Genomic DNA, 21,942 nt, shown 5'->3' with positions numbered 1-21,942 from the left:
TGAGCAATGAGCAGAAAAGGGCAGAGATGGGAAACAGAGTCAAGGCAGGGATGAAGTAAAAATGAGAACAAAATCCCCAGCAAACACAACAGCAGAGATGTGAAAGCTCGGACGCAGCAGCTGCACCAGGAGCAGATTCCAAATCCCAAGCCGAGTGGCAGGAAGGGAACTGGGTCTGACAGAAGCTCAGCACAGCTGCAGTCACCAATATAGAGCACCCTGGACATGAGCTATGCTTACCCCAGGCCTTCATGTGTAAGCAAGAGGGGATGCAGCTCAGTGTAGCAAAGGGGGTGTCTGGATGCTGAAAGCTGCCATGAGGTTGTAGGGTGCAGTATTGGAGTGATGGGGCTTGTGAATCACCAGGACTGTTAGTTCAGTGAGGTCTCCCCGGTGACAGAAAGTTGAAGGGTCCAACCTGTAGCTGGATGGACACACATACCAGTGTCTGTAGGACTAGGCACTGGTGTCCATGGACTTAGCCATGGCCAAGAGAAACATGATTAAATCCAGTCTGCCTGGCTCCCAGACCACCCTCTGGCCAATGGCTCCCGGCTCCAGGGGAAGTGTAAGTGTTCAGAAAATGACACATTTTTACAGCAAGTAGAGAAAGGAGACAAGGCTCGATATAAATCTCTCTTTACTTTGGAAAGGCAATGTCCAGCTCTCGAGGGCTTGGAAGCCCCACAAATACAGCAAGCCAGACAGCATCTATAGTAGAAACATGGTAGCAATTTTATAAACCTCAAATCAAAAGAGTGTGGGGAGTCTACATAAAAAGACCTGCAAATCCTCCCCAGAGAAAGCAGCTTCTCACCCTCCCCTCAACAGAGGCCAGCAGGGCACCGTTCTCAATCACTGGACACCGGCTTGCTTTGCAACTCTACGTCCTGCGCGACTATCTCAGCTGGCTAGTGGCTCAGTCCCAAGGCATTAAACAGTCCCATTCTCAGCAGCACACACTGTTAAGGGCTTGACACCCAAAGCTGCCAGCATCCTACTACATTGGCTCAGCTGCATTTAATATGATATTACAAATGGAGCTGGAGAAAGGGTGTAAAGGACTGAGCGTCTCATTCCACACAGAGCACAAGGGCGGCCTTGTGTTGGACATTGCGAAACCACAATCACCCTCCAAGCTTGGTCAACAGAAGGGGAAAGGCAGATCGGCTTCCTGAGAAGCAGTGTCCGGAGGCTGCCTGGCTGCAGGGAAAGCAGGTCTGTTTGCCACGCTGCAGCTGGCTCCTATTGAAAGGCTCAGCAAAACAGAAATCAAGGAAAATGTTTGACTCCCCGCACCACAAAAGAAACTTCTAGAACAAAAGTTCATGCCCAGGAGGGAGAAACTAAAAAAAGGAATGACCAGGCTCAGCAACTTTACAATGGACCAAGATTCCTGCTCCTAGCTAGTTAAAAAAGGAAATAAAAACCAAAGCATGAATTAAAAAGGCAACTTACAAATCTCATTACCAAAGAAAAGTGTAAAATGTCAGCATCTGAAGGGTTTAAAAAAAACAAAACAGAACAGGAATTTGGAGAGGCAGGCAGGGCCCGAGACCTCAAGCTCAGTGTGAGCCTCCAGGGAGCGCTGCATCCCAGATGCAGCTCCGAAGGCTTTGAGCAGGGTGGGACCAGGAACCAGGCAGATCCTGAGTCCCACGGCGTAACTAGAACTCTGTACGTGTATCCAAATCGCCACCCCCTAGATCGCCACCTCTGCGCTACCAGAACTTCCATGCTCACGTTACGGTGAGCAGAGGGCACCTGCTGGAGTCGGTTCCATTCCTGTCTCTGAAGCAGCAGTTTAAGGCAGGGAACATGCATCTCCCTAGGACTTACTGTCCTCACTCAGGACTGTGTGTCGATTCCCAGTTACTGCAATCAGATTACAGCATGACTCCAACAGGTTCTGCCTCGTGGGCCCCGAAACACAGGGAGGCCCCGAGGGCAGCAGTGACAGGGGCCACAGGGGTGAGCTTTGTCCTTACCCCATACAGTATGTTTTCCGAGCGCTTGCCTCTGCTCTGGCTGCCCGTGCTGCAGAGAAGTGCTGGTTCTGGAGCAGGGGGTAACTGGAAGGGCCCATCCTCCGGCAGGAAGCCCATGGGGCTTCCCTCCCCACTCAGAGAAGCCAAGTCTTTCACACACACGTAAAAACCTCAAAATCAAGACTAACGTTAAAAAAAGTTTGTACAGATTTACACGTGGAGGGGACGATAGTGCTTCAGCAGGGAAGGGGTTAAAATATCCTCTTCCGCTTCAGGTAGGAGTCTGCATAGTGCCCTCCCAGGCCCTGAGAATGCTGTCCGACGTAGCCGCCCTCCGGGCTGGGCTCCGGGGATGGCAGCAGGTGGGAGAAGGCCCGTTTCTGGCCCCCGATCGGAGTCTGGAAGAGAGAGCGGGGCGTTGAGCATCAGGGGACTGGCAAAGCACCCGGGGGGGGTGGGGGGGGTTTGCAGGTCAGTAGCAAAGCTCTGCCCTTGTCCCCAGAGCTACTCACCTTGGAGTGGGAGCTGTGGGAATGGCTGTTTGGTCCCACGCCCAGGATATTGTCCCCACTGCCCACAGGTGGCATCCCAACTGCCTGGAAGAGAGGAGTCACCACTGATGTCCCTGTTTAACAGCACTGTGTGCAGCCCACAAGCGCCCTGCAGTCCCACTGTCCCAACACAGCCACCTTCCATTCAAGGGACCCATCAAAGGCCTATTCCCACCTCAAGGGGGCTAGCATCCTGCGCAAACACCTCTCCCCACCCTCTCGGGAACAGGGCTGCAGCTGCATCTCCTGGCCTGCGACCCCAGTGACAGATTTTATGGCACTGAATGGCACATCGAGACAGCAGGAAACGCGCCCATTCTCCTCCAGGGAGAGCAGCTCCCTTTGGGAGCCGGCCCAGTGACTCTTACAGGAAGGGTTGGGCTTCAAATATCAGGCCATTTCTAAATCACTATTGGCTGACCCCAGAGGGAAGGTACCGGCCCCCAGGTCACATCTCAGCGCTCTGCCTTAGCTGAGTGTGCGTCTCTCAGAGCCACCCCGCTGCCTCGAGAGCCTACAACTGGCCGGCTTGCTCAGTTGCCAGGCGGTTCCATTTCACGACAGCACAAGAGCAAGGCGGAGGCCTGGACTTTTCGATTAAAAGCGGAGACCCCACAGCCATTGGTGGCTCCTGCACAACCTGGGTTTTACACAGTCTGGGACCTAGGCTGGCCTCCCAGCCCACAGTCCCTGCCAGGAATCACCGAGCCCGCCTGGCTGGATCTTTGACTAGTGGGAGCGAGCTGACCCACGCCCATCTGCACTGTTAGCAGCCAGAAGCACAGACGCTCCCTTCCTGGCACACACACAAGTGACGTCTCACTTTGTTCAAGTGGCTTTGTTTAAGCCCAGCTTGAAGGCCACTGGTGAAGTAGGAGGTTGGGGATCCTGAGTAGAAGGGCGGCAGGGGTGGCCCCAAGCTGCTCCGCTCAAATCCAGGAGATGAAGACATCTGGAAGAGAAGCGGCTCCGCATCACAAGCTGGATCAAGGCTCGGTTCAGCCCCCCGGAGGCAGAACTGCAGGCTGTGCCTCCGTGCTCTGCAGCATGGAAATAGATCAATGGGCATGTCTACGTCGCGATCAAAGACCCACGGCAGGCCTGGGTCAGCTGACTTGGGCTCGGGCTGCAGGACTGAAAATTGCAGCGTAGGCATTTGGGCTGGGGATCCAAAACTCCGCCGTGGGGAGGGTCTCAGAGCCGGGGCCCCAGCTCGAGCCCAAATGTCTACACCGCAATTTTCACCCCGCAGCCGGAGTCAATTGACCCGGACCCAGGCTTGGTGCCACGGGTTTCATTGCAGTGTAGACGCACCCAATGAGACCAAATTCTCTTTGGCACAGAGGACACAATACCCCCTCTTGCTCAGGGAAAGGGGGCTGCTGGGCGGGATCCCCCTTGAAGCAGGCCCACAGGACTCGTGGAAAAGTGAGACCACGTCACCGTGGACCCCGAAGACCTGGGCTAGCTGAGTATAGAAAGGCGTGAGGCTAGGGATTGGCTAGTGTGGTCTAACACACTGGAAATCGAATGTAGACAAGGTAGACGGTACTTTAACCATGAAGATAGTGAAGTTAACACCCCACCACCCCAGCTCTAACTAGACCCCGCTACAGAGACAGTATGACCCGTCTGCACTGGACTTCCCAGCATGTTAGCTGGAAGACACTGGCCAACACGACCTAACAGCCCTCCCACTTCCCTCCCGATCCTGCTCTGGGCAAGGCGAAAAACGGTTCTCTGAGCAGCGACCAGACACATCACAGATTTTCTAGCCAGCCTGGGAATTGTTTCTCCACTTGGCAGCTTGCCCTGAGGAGATCCACAAATCAGGTCCTTGTTATCGATACCCTCATGAGCAGCCATGGACACCTGGGACAGGCAACTGCCTGGCGCCTCTGTGGCAATGGTGCTGGGAGGAGAAGCCAGAAAGCTGTACAGAGCTGCAGGGCTCACGCAGGGCACAACTCCACATAACCTGATGCATGCCACTAGTGACCCAGGGAGGCGCTTAGGGTGGAATGCTCCTCCCACACCCCAAAACCAGCCAAACCAGGGAGCCCCAACAGCTGCAGGCCACACTCCCAGATAGCAGACGTTAACCCCGTAAGCCACAGGGGTGAAGAATGGGAGAACTGGGAAGGCAGAGACAGAAGGAGCACATGGGGGGGCCGGGAGAGAGCAGAGTCTCAGAGAGCTGCCAGTCCAGTGCATTGTAGCCTATAAAGAGGGAGGATCAGAACCCAGCTGGTCACGTTCAGAACAGCCCCATGGCTCAGCTCCTTCCTAGCTGAATACCAGCAGAAGTTACCTTATGCCTGCTGTGTCCAAATCCACCCAGGATGGGCCCAGCATGGTCTCTCGACTGGGCATACATTCGGGATCCCAAGTCCTTCCAGGAGAAAAAAAAAGAGTAAACAAGACTCTTACATAGGCATTTCCAGAGGCCACAACACAAGATCAGGTGACTCGAGAGTGTGTGTGACCAGGGAGCGAGAAAACAGGACAATAGCAGGCAGGACCCTGGGTTCTGTTCCCAGCTCTGCTGCTTTAATACTCAGAGGACTCCACTTGTCTGGGCTAATGCTCTGTCTTGACCCAAGGTACTTACCGGCTGATAGTCAAAAGCATAGTTATCTCCTGCCAGCCCAGAAGAGGGCAGTGGCGGGTCAGCCATGGCAGGCTGTGGGATTCTGGGATTGGAAACATTGCCGAGCACTCCAGTCTTCAGATTAAATGCTTTATTGGCCCCACCTGCAGAAGAGCATTACTCATTAGCACCACAGCAGCTGGGCAGATAGCCAAGGGCCCAGCTGCACTGGCTCCCTTTCAAGGGTAATTACTGCAGGCTGTCCCATTACCCAACTGCACCATTCAGCCTGGCCCTTTGCCCCCAGGGAGAGGCAGCTCTCCTTGGAAACTCGCAGCCCTAGGGATTCCCTTTCTCCGGACACCTCATGCCTGCTAGAGGGACAGTCCCAGAGAGTACTGTCGCCCTGTGGGGGATTAGCACTGCGCTGGAGATAGAGCCTGGCCTCGCTTTGGTAACGCACGCGAGGCAAAACTAAAGTCATTTGTCCCTCTGCCCTGCCATCCATTGAGTTTAATCCCTCAGCTCAGGAGTCCCCCATGGTGGGAACACAGCTGGATCTCTGCGCTACCCGAGTCAGGGCAGCATGGTGAACTGACAGCTGCTCCTGCTCTTGGCTCTGACACCAACTGCCCCATGGCAAGCGACTTCGCTTCTCAAGTGGGGATCCCCAACCCCGTGGCAGGAGGTCAGTAAGTGAAGTCTTCCCTCCCCACCCCCATTCAAACGGAGTCTCCCGGCAGGCCTGCGCCTGAACAAGCCAAGTGCTAGGTCCCAGGCTGACCTGGTGGTAGCACTGGAGATGCACTCCCGGGCGCTTGTTGGCAGACTCCGAACGTCACCCCGCTGGAGTGACAATCCCTCTCCACTGTGCACACAAGGCACTGAGCTGAAGTAGGAGGAGTCTAGCCCTACTCCCCCAGGTTTGCAGGCAGAGACACGGTCCAGTCTGCAGCCCAGCTCTGGTCCCAGCATGGACAGATCCCTGCCCGGCTCAGGTTCAGTTCTGGCCTTGTTTGCGCCTTTCAGGGCATAGTTCGTTGAGGAGCCATGCCGACATCCAACCTTTCCTACTGCCGGTTTATGGGGCACCCCCCGCCAGCTCACCTCCCAGGTGATTTGCAGGAAGAAGGCTGTGCAGGTTTAAATAAGGGTTGAGAGGAATCTTGAAGTCTTTGGGCGGTTCTCCCAGCAGCGAGGCCTAGGAGAGAAGGAGTCCCGGGGATTAGTGCTGCTGGAGGGTATGCCCCGAGGCAGGCCGCACAGAGGAGCGTCAGGAGGACAGGAAAACGCACAAGCCGCTCAGACTCCTACGCTGCTTTGCCAGGGGACAAGAGGCTGGAAGCGTTACAGACTTTCAAGGATGCACCGAACAGACTGGAGAGTAGGCAGCATATGGAGAGTGTGAAGCACTTGTTCTAGGTAAACTCTGAACACAGCTGCTCTTCTTACCCCATTCTCCACCTGCTTTGGTTTCTGAAGTCCACTGATCACTGATCCCAGGATGGAGGTGGTGAGGCCTGGCAGGGTTGATGGGGTCCCAGGAGATGGGGTCAGCTGGGACACCTGCGTCCCCATTGCCGAGTTCTCTCTATCTGTCCCCACTGGTCCCAGAAAGGATGCCAGGGGCATGCCCCCCGAAGGCAAGATTGGTGACTTCACGTGCCCCTGCGTCATGTCAGCAGGCAGAGGCCCCCCTGGGGAGAGGAGATGCCACCACTTTACAGACAGTCACTCAGCAACATCTTTCACCCTCCCCTTCACCCACACAGGCCTTCAACTGAGCCCGAGAACAGCTAGGTCGGCACCCAGACACTTGCTGCTAGGGTTGGGTCATCCTCCTCTGCAGGCCCACGCCAACGGTTCTACTCCAGAGAGGGCAGAGGGCTCTAACACAAAAACCGAAGACATCTGAACATGCCCCAAGGTTCCCTAAAGGGCTCTGCCCTCCTCCAGGGTTATCTGCAGACCAACATGCCCGTGCTTTAGACCCCCAAGTGCTTCTCAGGCCCCCAAAGTCAATGCCAGCACAGTAATCTCCAGGGACGCGTGTGGCAGCTATTTCTCTATGCGCGAGGTGGCATGGTGAACTGGCAGTGCCCAGGGTGGCAGGCGGACGCCTGCGGTGGAAATGCAAACCCCAGCGTCTGGGATGGGGCACTGCACAGAGAACAGAAGCTGCACTCACGTGAGCTGCTGCAGCTCTGCCCAGCATCCAGCACATGCTGCAGGAATCACGACTCCTGAGCAATCGCCTCGTGCCACAAACCCACAGCGTTACCTGAGGCGAGTTCTCCCAGCAGCGAGCTTCCGGGCTGAGCCGGGGCAGTCGCCAACCCCAAGGTGCCGTGCTGTAGAGAACTGAGAGGAGAGTCCCCCAAGATCCCGGGTTTCTGCAAACAAGAGGCAGGTTAAGGCCAGGCAGAAGGCACAGCGGGAAACTCGGTTAGTATGCAATGCCAGCGGTGCAGCCAAGCGGTGAGAGCGCTGCAAGAAGCCAGCCCAAGCAAATCAGCGCCCACATGAGCAGTTCGTGCACGGCGTGCAGGGGCGGAACCTGCAGCGTACTAGCCTGCCCTGTGCTAACTAGCCCTGTGCACATGAAGAGTTCCCTAGAGCAGTGGTTCTCAACCAGGAGCACACGTAGGGGGTACAGCAACTCATCTAGAGATTTGCCTAGTTCTACAGTAGGTGACATAAAAAGCACTAGCCCAGTCAGTACACACGAAAATTTCATACAATGACTTGTTTATACTGCTCTGTGTGCTATACACTGAAAGGTCAATACTTGTATTCCAACTAATTTATTTGATAATTACATGGTAAAAATGAGGAAGACAGCCATTTTTCAGTCATAGTGGGCTGTGACACTGGTATTTTTAGGTCTGATTTTGTAAGCAAGTAGTGTTAAAGTGAGGTGAAACTTGGGGGTACACAAGACAAATCAGACTCCTGAAAGGGGCATGGTCGTCTGGAAAGGTTGAGAGCCGCTGGCCTAGAGCCCTTTGGCATACTGTTTCAAAACAGAGTCAATCCAAGAGCACTGTACCACACGGACAGGTAGTGCCCTGCAGTTATGCCCCAGCTTGCGACTCACTATCTGTTCATCTAAAAAAAAATCCCCTTGATGTGCATTGAAATAATTGGGTTCTATGCTATCATGGGCAGGACGTTGGCCTGTCATCCTCACCAGCAGAGGTGGCCATTCCAGAAGAGCAGCAGGTGGGGAGGCCGGGCCAAATACTTGATGTCCTGTTGCACCCGGGTGACTTTGTGCTAAGGAACTGCTGCTATGGCTGTCCAAGCACGCCCATCCCAGATAAGGAAGGGTCAGACACAGGAGGGAGGCGGCTGTGCACATTTTCAGATGGGGAGGGGAGGTTGGAGCTTCCCAGGAAGGGAGGAGAAGACAGAAGAGCTGGCGATCTTTGCGTGCTCAAGGACCCAACTTGCTGTTGCAGAGAGTAGGTCTAGCCAGCGCTTCCCAAGGAAACGGGTTTGGAAGCTCGGCTGGCACTGGAGTGATCTAAACACAGCAAGAGGGCCACACCACAGCCGCAGCTTGTCTTTCTAGAGCACAATTTGCATTTCAAAGCTCGCTGGGGGGGAGGGGGGGGCTGCAGCAATTTCATGGCTCTTTAAACAGACAAACCACTGAAAACAGAAACCGGGCTACTCCCACACAGCGCCCTCCCCTCTGTCCAGACCGCTTGCTTCACTAGAATCAAGGGACCAGCTCAGCCCACCCCGGGTCCTGGGTCACTAACAAATGGAGATGTTAACACAGTCCAACAGACCCAGTGCAGAGAGGCCCAAACCCGCCAGCCACAGGATCCGCTTGTGCCACTTATTCCACAGCATGGAGCTCATAAGGCCGCAGCTGAACGCGGCCATGGGCCTGGTCAGCACATGCTCTTCCACTGGCAGAAGCGCAGCACATCTGCCTGAAATCCAGCTAACTGAGCCTTACCCATGATGCGGGGAAGGGGTGGGGGGGGCAGCTCCACTCAGACAGGTTCTCTGGGGGTACTACCAAGCTCAAAAGAGATGCTCAGTTCATTAGGGGCTAGGCTGTGACCTGCAACATGCCCACCCCAGAACCCCCTTACAGCCCTACACAGGTCCCTGGATCCAGGGGCCACACCCCTGCAAGTGGGAGGGAGGGGATGGCTGGAGACCTTACTGCCCCCCAAAGCCACCGGCAGGGCTGAAGGAATCCACTGCTGATACAGGCTGGATCCTGCTCCTGTGGAAGTGCAGACTGCCATTGACTTCCATGGCAGCAGGGTCAAGCCCCTAGACCAGCAGTAAGTTGTGACCGCCCAGGAGCAAGGAGGTGACAGGAGAAACTGTCACAGGTGGCGGCATCACCCCCCAGGACAGTGCAGCGCACACACTGCTCCTTGCACCGCGTGTCACAATCCAGCCCCGAAGGGCAGCGCACAAGTGGAATTCGGACAAGGCCTGAGGGCACATCTGGTGCTGCGTCTCCACACCACACACACAGGAAGCCCCCTACCACTCACATGGAATATGGCTTGGTTCTCCTTGTTCTGCAGCAGCTGCGTCCAGACTTGGTTCTGCAGTAACAGGGAGTTCCCAAGCAATGCCTTCTGGGGCAGAAAGCAAAGCAAGACAGACCAGAAAGACAGATCACTTCATGAACCAGGGGAGGCTAAAGGAGCAGATGTTAGCTAACAACAGCTAGAGTCAGCATTAAGCCAGCCTCCAAATGCTCAGATTTACACCAACCGCTCTGGGGAGGTGGGGAACTCCGTTAGGAGCAAACCCAGTTACATCAGGGTGAAAGAGAGAGCGAGGCAAACAGAGACAGCGAAGTGTAACAGGTGCAATGCAGAGCGCCACTGACTGAGATGGCAAAGAGTTCAGATTCAGTCCTCCAGCTGTAGGTTTGGTGGGCAAGGGCTCAAGGCCAACCACTCCGGAAGAGGTCACTGAACATGTCTCTGTGTGTGATTTGTGTACCCGATCAGAGCTACGGGAAGAGTCAGGCCCAGGGCATCTCAAGCTGGGCACACAAGAAGTGAGGCACATGGATTCAGTGGCCACTTCTGAAAGTCTGGTTGTTATTCAGCTTCCACCCTGACAGAGGGGCCTGTTTATAACTGGGGCTGGGGGGGCTCACCCCACTCCCCCTGAAGTGGGATGTAGCTAGAAGAGGAGGGGCAGCCTCACGGTTAGAGCACTGCTCGCTGCAGAAGAGCTTGGTTCTACTCCTGGCGGCAGCAGACTCGGGGGGCGGTGCTAAGGAAGACAGTTTCTGTCTGCGTCCCCCAGCCTACCACCTCCCGGGGTGCCGTGAGGGCAGATTCGCTTGGGTTCCTGAGGTGCCCTGTTGCTCCAGCGACGGGAGCAATATCAATACAGAGACAAGCACAGGACGTTCTTAACTCTGAAGCAGAGCAGCTTCTAGGACGTTCCAGGAGCGTCTTGGGTGAGTACCTGCTGTGCTTGAGTTTGGTTCTGCAGAGCTAGCTGAAGCAGCGCCGTGGAGAGGGCTGGATTGGTCATGAGTGGCATGGACGGGGGAGCGCCCAGGATTCCTGCAAAGGAAAAGGGCAAGACCATTTTGATACTGGCTGCCGACACACGGACATTGCAGACTCTCGCATGCAGGCGGCATGGCACAGGCCCTCTAGCAACTAGGCATTGTTCTCAGTGGAACAGAATACCTGGTTAACCAGGCTCTGTCCCACCACTCGGCACCTCTGCCTGTGTGCGCTCAGACCTCTGCCTTGGTGTGCATGGCTCCCCGCAGTGACGCGAGACCCTGGGCTAGCACCATGCAAATACAAACAGGAAGTCATCCGTGCACCATGTCAGCACTGCCAGCAGAGCAGAGAACTGGAGCAGGTCGGACTGGGGCCGATACGCTGACAAAACGGGAACAAGCCTGGAAGTGTCAGGCACCTGGGTTCCTACGCAGCGTACGCTTAGCTCAGTAGGAGAACGCTGGGCTCTGTGGCTGGCTGCTGGCCAGCCTCTCTGGAGCTCCACAGAGGACTACAAGCCTGGGCTTGCTAAGGACTAGCTGAACAGGCTCAGCCTCGATCCCGTTCTCTGCTCCCAGCCAGGGTCGGTCATTTTCCTTATTATGAAGGAGTAGCGTGATCATCCAGCTAAAGAGCAACTGTGACCATGGGTACAAGACACCATCTGCTCCTGCTGCTAGAGAAGAGTCAGCAAATCTAGCTGTCTGGGGAGCTTTGGCAGCTCCCACAGTACCTCACGGGCACAGGGCCTGCCGGGGACCTGTTCCCTACAACAGCTACACCAGGGCCGTAGCACCACGTAAGAAAACCCGTTACTCATTCTTACCCTGTTTTCCACTGACGGCTCCGTGAAGTAGGGGGTTGAGTAAGAGCTGGATCGAAGCGGGGTTCCCCAGGCTGTTCAGTATCTGGAGGATATTTGGCTCTGGAAGGAGCCCTTTCCCACGATTAAGTGCCTTAAAAAACGTTGCAGATGTCAGAGTCTGAATTTCTCTATTTCATTACGGCAGTCCAGAGAGCCCAGGCAGGGTCATGCCAAGGGCTGTACACACAGTGCCAGACTGACACAGATATTTAGGCACCTAAAGATGCAGACAGGTGCCCAATGGGATTACAGTACACCTGAGTGAGTTATGCACCTGAGCCTATTGACTTTCCACTGGAAATCCAGAGTCGTGCCCTGGCAAAGCCCCCCCGCAGCTCCAGGGGCCTAAATACCTTTGTCAGCCTAGCTCATGAGGGTTTGACATTTGTTCTGGATTTGAAGGAGCCGGGGTGGGGGGGAGGTACTGACTAACCGAGAACTTCAGCTGACGCTAAGAGCAGTCTGAATTACACAGTTGTACTTCACAATGAAACGGATACCTGGTGGTGACTGGGCAAGCCAGCATCTGCGACAAATCGAGGGCCACTCTACGCTCTGAATACAGGCAGCACATCCCAAAAACCAGACCCTCTGCTGTCCCAGTGACCCAGTTCGGTCACAATCATTACTAGCCCAATTTCTTCCTCAATCTAAAGCCTGGATCCAGCTCTCAAAAAGAGCAGCATATATTTGCTTTACGACTCCAGCACTGAACTATTCCATCACGACCACCAACCTGACATCCCTGGCCACTCCCGATCACCTGGGAGCTGAAGCAGTGCATTCAGCAGGAGCATTTCATCCTGGTGTTCGGGGGAGCACTGGGAGAGGGTTAACAACCCCAGCATGGAGCCAGGTTGCTAACATTGTTAGCGCAGACAGAAACCCTGCGGTACAGGAGCAGTAACACAGAGCTAACAGCTTTCACTACCCAGCCTCCCCTCTCTGCAAAACCTCATGGGTCTTTCAGTATCTTAACTTGCACAGGAAGTGAGTATTTATAACATGGAAGCTGCAGGACACTGGCCTGCAGGGAAGGTGGGACATTCTGATTGCTAGAAAGGAACTGAAATTCCAGAGCTCGGTACATTTTACAGTCCACGTCTTAGGTGCAGAGAGACAGGGCAGATGCCCCGTCCCCTCTGAGCATGGAACGCGAGCATCAAGGCTCTTCATGCAGAACAGCCTGTCGGTTTCTGTCGTGACAACACTGCCACATTAGATGTTGCTACTGTGAACAGTAACTCCCACTTTAGCAGTAAGTTACTTCACCTCCCGTTCCCTTCAGTCCAGCTGAGCGCTAGCCGTATCTGCAGGGGCTCTGCACGCAGACTGACCCTTGTAACAAACACTGGATGCCCGCAAGCAATAGCCGCAGAGGAAGCTCTGCGGGCAGAGAGCTGTTGGAACAAGCACCGTGCCAGTAGTCTGAACTAAGACAGCCTGTTCTAGGCTGGAGATCTGGCCTTGGAAAGGTGCAAGGAGAAGCCCCTGGGGTCTCTGGACAGAGCTGTGAACAGACTGCAGGGAAAATGCGGGGGAAGGGGGAGGTAACACCACAGGGGGCCTGAGCAGATTTGTATAAGTGAGCCTTACCGTCACCTGTGCAGCTGTAAGCGCAGCCAGCATGCTGCGCCCAGGAGGGCCCGGGGCACAGAAGGAGACGCGGATGTGGTTCCCAGCGAGTGGCAGGCCATCTGTGGCCTGCTGGACCAGTTCTGCTATCTCTGCTGACTCATACTCCAGGACTGCAAAGCCTTTCAGCTGGCCATCCTGACCGTACGCCAGCTACACAAAAACAAGGCAGTGAAAAGGAGGTTTAGCACAATAGGGAGAGGACACTGGCTGCTAGCGCATGAAGGCCAGAGGAGCCGTGTGCTGGCCGGTGCTAACAGGACCAGGGGCTTTCAGACCCTTCAGGCGATGAATTTTTCCAATCCACATCCGCACAACTGGAAATGTAACATGCCTGGATCTCAGGCCTGGGCATTGAAACCTTACAATGGGCTCTAATGGAGCTCAAAGCCCTGGGCTGAGCAGGGGAGCGTGCCAACACGTCACCACCATCCGCAGGCAGGCAGGAGACGCCACATCATCCAGGAACTCAGTGGTTTAGGGTGGGATAGTCAAAGGAATTTGGATACCCAACTGCTCTAGGATGCTTTGGAAATCCCTGCTTTAAAGGCCATGCCTGCCTCACAGAGCTGTGCTTCGCCAGACTGTTTAACTGCAAAGCATTTAGCTTCACGATCTTTTTGTTCCTTAACGCAGGGAGCCTCAGATCATTTCCCCTCCCTTTCTTCGAAGGAGGGAGCTAGAGGCTGTGAGCCGGATGGTAGCATCCCAGCACATGGGAGCAGGTACATTCAGGATGACTGAACAGACACTAGACTGATGGCACAAGGACAAGTCATTTCCACACGGGTGTCGTGGAGCCAGATGGCACTTTCCAGTGGGACAGCCCACAGGTCACTTCCAGGACCTACCCAGAGATGCAAATTTACACTTGTCATTTTCCTAGTGAAAGGCAAGGGCCTGAACCTTTACATCACTGAAAGATCCTAGCTAGGGAGGGAATCCCCTAACCTCACTGCCTTCCTTAACCTTGGCTAGCTTACCCAGCCAGGAACTGCCCCAGGGCAAGATCCAACCTCTCCCATTGACCCTGGCCCCGCCAGCCTAGGGGAAGCCTTTCAGAGGCAGCACTAAGGCATTTGGGGTACAGACCGCGTCTTCCATATAGGCCAGGCCTGCACTGAAAAGCTCTGGCTGGCTCACTAATGTCCATTGGGGTGGGATTGTTTTATGATTTTTTTATTCCAGCAAAAGCCCTAGCGCAGACGCAGTTACACCAGAAAAAGGGCACTCCCCGAGTGAAGTCAGCTATACCGGCAAACCAGCATAAGCTGGACCAGCCAGCGCTCCATTGCTGGCATAAGCTGTGTCTATGCCAAGAGGCTTTGCTAGATAACCACTCTGGCAAAGCTTTTCTAGTGCAGACTAGGTGTCAGCGCACCCTACATGGTGTATGGGGCCAGGTCTGTACAACACCAGACAGACATAGCATCGCGGACACACAGGAAACCCACCCCTGGGGCTGAGCTCCGCACCTGGCAGAAGGTCGGGGCAGAAATTGCTGAGAAGACCTGCCTCAGCTCCTCCAGGTCATGGTAGTTTGGGGGTAATTTGCCCACACTCAAGCACCTGGAATGAACCAGGTCTACGGTCAGCTGGTTGACGTCGGTCCAGTGAACATACAGAGTCCGCGTCCCCAGCTGCTTGCCCAGCAGCTCGGACTTTGCCCTGGCTGCCGAGTCCTTTTTCATGTACTCGACGAAACCGTAGCCTTTAGAGTGGCCTGTCTTCTCACTATACACCAAGAAGCAGCGCTCCAGGTTTCCAAAAGGTCGAACCAGCTCCTCAAACTGCTGTTGCGTATAGAGCTGGGGGAGGTTGGCAATGCACAAGAGGGCATCCGTGGGCTGCAGCTGCACAGAGATCTCCTTGTCCCGGAGCTTGCTCAGGTGGAATTTCTTGATGGCCGACTCGGCCTGTTCCCCATTCAGCAAGGTGACAAACGCTGCAAGCAGAGAAGTTATGACAAGAAACCCTGCAACCCAGCAGCAAGCACTTAGCTAGCGCATCACACCTTCACCAACTCCAGAGTCACACCACATTGTCCATACCCACACATCACAGAGCCACTGAGAGGAGAGGGATAAACTGCAGTGTTAGCGGCTCTAGATTACAAGAAAGGGCTCAAGTCCCCATGAGGCAGTCACTTCGACTGTCGGCTAACAGCGTGTGCTGGCACAGTAGACATCTTGCTTAGAAAACGTATCATGCACTCATGCTTTCTAGCAGCCTTCAGGACAAGGCAGAAGTCTTGGTCTAAGCACTGGAACATTGTAATCAATATTAACAGACGATCAGTCCGCAGGTGTCCTACGGTCCCAGACACTAGCACACCATGCTCCTAACTCTCTGGACTAATGGCCCAACAGGGAGGAGACTGGGAGCATCCAGTGATTGCTAGCAATGCCCAAGACATAATGGCAGCTAGAGGCTCAAACCATTCGCGTCCCAACCTCCACCTTGGCACTCAGACGGACAGTGAATGGCCCAGCATCACAGTAACCTCATGCAACCCCACAAGCTTTTCACATCCACGGGAACCTTTAGCCACACAGATTGTACGAGTGTTAGAGAGGCAGAGCAAAGTGCTGCCATGAAAAATCTGCAAGGAGAGTCAGGGGCTGGCTTGACTGAAAATCCCTCAGGTCAGCACCGCACAGGAGAAGCAGTCCTGTGGGTTCCATAAAGTAATGCAACCCCACATTGCAGGCACATTACAGCCCCACATCATCTGCTGGGGCCGTAAGCCCCAAGTTTCCTTACAGATGCTACTAGCCCCCTTGCTAATAGGATCCGATGTGTACAACTGACGGAAGACCTACCCAAAGAACAGTAAGAAAAACAGTTCCCAGCCCTGCCAGAGAACAACCCGGCAAGCTGTGTTTACACTGAGGTAGATTAGCACTCGGATAAAGCAAAACCGCATTTTAATAAAGTGCAGGCACCACACCCCCTTCCAGGGCACCAGAGACGCTGTCCTGAGGTCTTGGAGTTGGGAAAAGGACCCATTCACTCACACAGCACCCTGTGAGTGGGCTGCCCGATAGCTGCATCCTGGCATAGATTAGCCTGAATCTGAGAAGATTCAACATTTAAACAGAATGTCCCCTTTGTGGGAGACTTGCTCTCTGCAACAGACGCTTACTCACCAGTCCCTTTGTATTTGTCCACAAAGCAGTACTTCAGTTCATAGTCGTTCAGCAGATCATGAACTTCCTGCATAAACAAAGTCAAAGAGAAATCAGCTCCCGAGGAGAGAGTGACATTACCTCTTGCATTTAACAGCCCCAGAGAAGAGCATTACCTGCCCTCCATTCCCAGGCTCCCAAGCAGAGTATCTGGAGCCAGTCAGGACTGTGCTCCTCATGGCAGAATTCTCCAGGACCCTAATTAGCTAGTGGGAAAGGGCAGCATGTCGTCCCCACCCCCCTACACAGCCAGGGAGAAGAGTCCATCAGCAGCAGGGCTGACCACAAAAACAAGCAGGGCTGGTTCTCACCGCCACACTCCAGCAGAGCCGAAGGTCTTGGGCATTTCCTGCCTCAGAAGTACTTACCTGCACTTGGGCAGGTCTGGGGTACATGCCTGAATAAACAAGGCCCAACAGAGCATACCTCACACTGCTCCAGCTAGACAGCTTTTCACAGAGCTAGTTTTTAACAGGTCCCTCTGGTTTCACGGGATGACTGAGGCTAAGGCAAGACCTGTGGCTGGCAGTTTGAATTAGGAGCTCCACAGAATGCCACAAAGCTGCTGCTACTTCAGTCCTTGAGTTTAAAAGTCACAGAGTTCAATCTGGACACAAGAAATCGCCCACTCTGCGTATTAGATTTATTTTTACCTCGTGAGACATCGCTTCGAGTCCCAACCAGCTTAGAGCCCGCAGAAAAGTGATTACACTCGTTCGGAGTTCAGCTGCTCCCATGCACTACCTGGTTCCCAGGGTTAACCCTCAGACATGACTAGCTTCCATCACAGCAATGACTGGCCTTGCAAACCAAGGAGGCTTTTCTCCATCTTCATAGCATCGGAAGGCAAGTTCGACACTGCTGCATGCTCATGGGGCGTGCAATCCATGCCTCTGCTGTAGTATTTAGATGCCCTCCCCTGATTGAACACTCACACCCCATGTCACATCAAGGGCAGGGTTATGAAATGGGTAGCAGTGCAGTGGAATTCTCCAGCTGTGAGAGCAAGGGAGCTGGGTTTTGTTGTGGAAGGAGTGGCTGGCATTAGGCTGTAGGATGTCTGTACAGCAAGTTGCTACAGTGGACCTAAGTCACTTAGAGGGACAAAAGAAAAAACAATCTGACCCATCAAATGAAAACAAGATGCACAAACTGTGGGACATCCTGCTACTGATGCCAATCCTTTTAACAGCCACAGGGTTTTGAGGGTGGCTGATGTGTAGTGAGCACTCAATGTTGCTGTTTTGTCTGCCTCAAAGAAACATCCCATTCCAACTATATAGCGTGTGTATCATCCGAGTGGCACAATCCCATCAACCCAAGCAACAGCAGCCTATTTCCCAACAAGAATGTTGGGTGTTTTGCCAGAGCTCTACCCTGAAGTTACACACTTCTCCTTTCAGATAACGATCTTCAAACCAGTGAGTTAACATCTCCATGTTACAGCTGCCCCCGGCAGTAATTTCATGTAATGCTTTACGCAAGACTTTGCCCTTCTCTAGCAGCTCTCAGCTAAGCAGCGCAAGTGACTTATAAACTTTGAACCTTTCATTCCCCACCAGCAGGTGGTTCTCTGTGTTTTACAGATTAAGAGATGGATGTACAGAGAGAGATGACATAACTTGCTCTCAACAACATCGCAAGTCCAAGGTAGAGTTAGAAACAAAGCCCAGAAATCCTGACCCTGGCTCCCTGCTTCATCCAGGAACGTTGACTACCTTCAAGAAAACCCACCCGCCAAAGTGGATGGGCGTGATTCTGTGTGCAACGACAAAGGAGACCTAAGCTGCCGGAGACATTCCAGAAAAAGCCCTACACTGCCCTTCCAATGCGAGCCTGCTGCCCTCCGAGATGGACTGCTCCTTGTTCAGTCTCTTGTGATACAGATTACATGTGCTTCTGGAAAGCCAGGCTGCCACACTCTGGAGGCAATGGACAGCATTAGGAAGTCCTGTGATCCAGCTGAACAATGACAGTAGGTCATGGGATCACACCATTACCTGCTGGCCTGATGAGCTGATTCTGTGGAACGACAATAGAAATGTGTTCACAAGGATTTCCTGCAAAGTCCCATTGTCCTTTCTAACAGCCAGGTCACCTCATCCAAGCTCCCATACAGAGAGCTGAATAGAAACCTTAGCCATGCTGAAGAGAGGACAAGAAAGCCAGGTGCTTTTATGCACAGGGCCCTGTGTTGCTTCTTATGCAGGAGATGGTCTACCGAAGACCAAAGACTAAAGCTGCATTAGATTTTGGAGCAAATGTAAAAATTCACAAGTTCTGGGTTTTGTATCAACTTGAAACAGACCAATTCCAGTAAAAGATTGAAGATTGTGGAAATTTACTGTTTTGCACCTTGAGTAATGCAACATTTCCAGCTTCACGATGAAACGAGGCACTATTGATTATGTTTCTCTTGGTGTTTGAGGGTTCACTTGAACCAGACACTCAGGTGATGAGATCTCAGGAACTCTAGTTGTTTGCACAAACCTCTGAGAAGCAAAAATCAGATGTCCTACTCCCTAAGCAGGATTTGAGAAAAAAAAAATCAGTCTTATTAGAGGAGACCTGCTCCTCCTCCAGAGTTTTTGGGAGTCAGTTTAACAAATCAAAACTATGCAGCAACTAAATTACGAGAAACGCACTTGTCTAAAAAGAAATACTTTGTGCCTCACAAGCATAGCCTGCAATATAGATTTAATTTCTTGTCCAATAAAGTGAGGAAAATAAGGAGAGTATAATTTGGGGAGACAAGAGTGAACTACAGAAAAGAAACCTGCCACCAGATCAGAAGCAAACAGACTTGTGTACACAGTATAAAAATCCATTTCTATTGTGGTGCCTCCTCCCAAACTATTTAACTTTAGCAACAATTGTAACCCTTTAGCTACCCTGAGACACTTGAAGACTCAAAATGCAGGCTGGCTAACTTTCCCAGGAGCACTGGGCAAGTCACTTCCCCTCTCTGCATCCCATCTGCAAACAGGAAAACAGCCTGCAGCAAATTCGGGGATCGAGAGGGTTAGTTGATGTTTGTAAAGTGCTTTGATGCTGGAAAGTCCAACTTTGTGGGTGTGGAGGGAGGAGGACGTCATCTCATGTCTCAGCCAGGGACCAAAGATTACAAAGACACAAACCAACCAGCACGAGACTAGCAAATAGCATAAATGGCCTGTTCAACTCTACCGTTGCGTCATCCAGGAGCTGTTTAGAGGAAAGATTCTAATCACTGCCTGAGACATCAGCTGAAGTTTGAGAAGTTAAATCAGCAAGGAAGCAGGTGACAGCCACCTGAACACCCAGGTAACCCTGGTGAGAAGTCAGGGATCAGAGTCAGACACCAGAAGGGCTGGGGAAGGGAGACACTCGTCACACCCCTCAACTTCAGAAAGTAGCTGACCTCCCGTTACAGCTGAGGGGCTGTTCCATGAGCTAGGGATAAGATAAAGCTTCACCAATTTCATGCTGTTACTACCCTGCTTCTTGAATCCAACTCTCCCCTCCACATCTGCATGATCACAGCCCACGATCAGTCTCCCCCACATCCCTAATTTTCCCTCAGTGGTCACACTTGCAGCCCACCCCCCACATTCCCCCAGATTGACACACCCCTGGGACCTAACAGCTCTTTCTCCCCCTACCCCCACCCCATCTACCTGGGGAGTCACATCCTCACCCATCCTCTGCTCAATCACATTCCTAGCCCAGTCCAGCTGAATACCAGGCCCCCAAACTCAACAGAGTGTGGTTCAGCCTCCCCCCTCCCAGGGCCAGGGTAGTGATGTTAAGAACATAAGAACAGCCAGACTGGGTCAGACCAAAGGTCCATCAAGCCCAGTATCCGGTCTACCGACAATGGCAAATGGCAGGTGCCCCAGAGGGAATGAAGAGAACAGGGAATTGCCCAGTGATCCGTCTATCGCCCATTCCCAGCTTCTGGCAAACAGAGGCTAGGGACACCGTCCCTGCCCATCCTGGCTAATACGTCCCTCAATGGCTATCTTCCATGAATCTATCTAGCTCCCTTTTGAACGCCGTTGTAGTCTTGGCCTTCACAACACCCTCCAGCAAGGAGTTCCACAGGTTGACTGTGCGTTGTGTGACAAAATACTTTCTTGTGTTTGTTTTAAACCTGCTGCCTATTCATTTCATTGGGTGGTCCCTCGTTCTTGTGTTATGAGAAGGAGTAAATACCACGTCCCTACTCACTCGCGATTTTACAGACCTCTGTCACGTCCCCCCTTAGTCGCCTCTTTTCCAAGTTGAAAAGTCCCCGTCTCTCCTCACGCGGCAGCTGTTCCCCGCCCCCGGCGAGTCGCGCCCCCCCGCGGTACCTGGCGAATCGCCCCCCCCCCGCGGTACCTGGTTGGTGACGTCCCCGGGCAGCCCCCGGATCAGGACCTTGCGGCGGTTGCGGAACTGGTGCGAGCTCCGCTCCAGGCGGCTCCGCACCTCGGCCGGGTCCAGCGAGGGCAGCTCCTCTTCGGGGACTCGGGCCGGGCCAGGCCCCGGCTCCAGCCCGGGGGGCTCCGGGCTAGGGACCGACGCGGCGCCTGACACGGACACCACCGCCATCTTGGGAGCCCTCCGCCTCCTGAGACCATAGAGCGGGAGACGGTCAGAAAGGAGCGGCGCCAATATCCCGCCTCCCGATTGGGCCATCGTAACCCCGCCCATCCACCCGCATCCCGCCCGCCCACAGGCCCAATATCTCGTCTGCGCATTGGCTAGTGACACAACCCGCCCGCTAGCATCCGCGCTTCCCATTGGTCGAGAGAGCCCACCCGCACTAGCATCGGGCCGATTGATTGGCTAGGATAGGAAGAGCCTTCAGTCGCTGCAGCTGCCATCCGCCCCGCCCCCCCGCCGGCCCCCCAGTGACCTCGTCCCCCATTGCGTCACTAAGCCCCCCCCGCACGACTCGAGTACCGCACGTCCACCCCTCCCCCACTGACCCCCCAGCCAGCCCCCCTCTCTCCCCCTCCCCCACAGCCAGCCCCTCCTCCCTCTCCCCCCCCAGCCAGCCCCCCTCCCTCTTCCGCCCCCCCTCTCTCCCCCTCCCCCCCAGCCAGCCCCCCCCTTCCGCCCCTCTCTCTCCCCCTCCCCCACAGCCAGCCCCCCTTCTGCCCCCCCTTCTCCCCCCCCCCCCCCCCGGGCTGACTCCAGGGGCCTTCCACTGAGCTAAACGCAACTGGAGGCTGCAACGGCTGCAAACCGCAGATTGTTCAAAAGCCCGGCAACCCCCAACTCAGAAACCTGTGAGAGCCACCCCCCCCCCAAGTCTACCAGAGACAGACAAAAACCAGGACCCTTTAACGAGGGGCAGTCAGACCCCAGCACGGAGAGCACAGGCACCAACCGGCGCATGGAGCATCAAAGTTTAGGGAGGCCCAGAATGAATTTGAAGAGCAACAAGCCAAGGGCACAAAAACTAACAGGAAATAAAGTGAAGTGTCCCAGGAGCCTGCCAAGAAGGAAGTGAGGGCAGGAGCTGATGACCGAGCTAAAGGAGCACATAATAAAGATAAGGCAGGTGTGGAAAAGCTAAGTGAATTCTTTGCATTGGTCTTCACGCCAGAGGACATGGGGGAAATCCCCACTCCTGGGCTGTT

General features: G+C 54.1%; 1 protein-coding gene across 2 annotated transcripts; it reads right to left on the bottom strand.

Annotated features, from left to right (window-relative positions):
* Positions 1–623: 623 nt before the first annotated feature.
* Positions 624–21,726, bottom strand: RAVER1 (ribonucleoprotein, PTB binding 1). Of its 2 annotated transcripts, XM_077838657.1 has the most exons (15): positions 21,690–21,726; positions 20,693–20,924; positions 16,292–16,358; positions 14,618–15,087; positions 13,104–13,295; positions 11,469–11,598; positions 10,593–10,693; positions 7,411–7,522; positions 6,582–6,826; positions 6,237–6,330; positions 5,151–5,293; positions 4,851–4,931; positions 3,363–3,491; positions 2,501–2,584; positions 624–2,386 (listed from the first exon to the last, which is right to left on the bottom strand). In XM_077838657.1, the coding sequence occupies exons 1-15, from the start codon at positions 21,695–21,697 to the stop codon at positions 2,240–2,242; spliced, it is 2,235 nt and encodes a 744-aa protein (XP_077694783.1). In that variant the 5' UTR covers positions 21,698–21,726; the 3' UTR covers positions 624–2,239. The 2 variants fall into 2 exon arrangements, with proteins under 2 accessions (XP_077694783.1, XP_077694782.1); XM_077838656.1 differs by lacking the exon at positions 21,690–21,726 and having other exon boundaries at positions 20,693–21,007.
* Positions 21,727–21,942: the final 216 nt, after the last annotated feature.

The sequence above is a fragment of the Eretmochelys imbricata genome, chromosome 20, assembly GCF_965152235.1.
Source record: "Eretmochelys imbricata isolate rEreImb1 chromosome 20, rEreImb1.hap1, whole genome shotgun sequence".
Taxonomy (NCBI): domain Eukaryota; kingdom Metazoa; phylum Chordata; order Testudines; family Cheloniidae; genus Eretmochelys; species Eretmochelys imbricata.
The sequence above is the reverse complement of the archived record's forward strand: the minus strand, read 5'-3'. Positions and strand labels throughout refer to the sequence as shown.

Coding starts and splice junctions, on each gene's coding strand:
- RAVER1 (XM_077838656.1), bottom strand. CDS start 21,007: ATGGGCGGGGTTACGATGGCCCAATCGGGAGGCGGGATATTGGCGCCG. Junction 15,088..16,291: donor GGACAAATACAAAGGGACTG/GTGAGTAAGCGT, acceptor CTCTGCTTGCAG/CGTTTGTCACCTTGCTGAAT. Junction 2,585..3,362: donor AACAAAGCCACTTGAACAAA/GTGAGACGTCAC, acceptor CCTCTCTTCCAG/GCAGTTGGGATGCCACCTGT.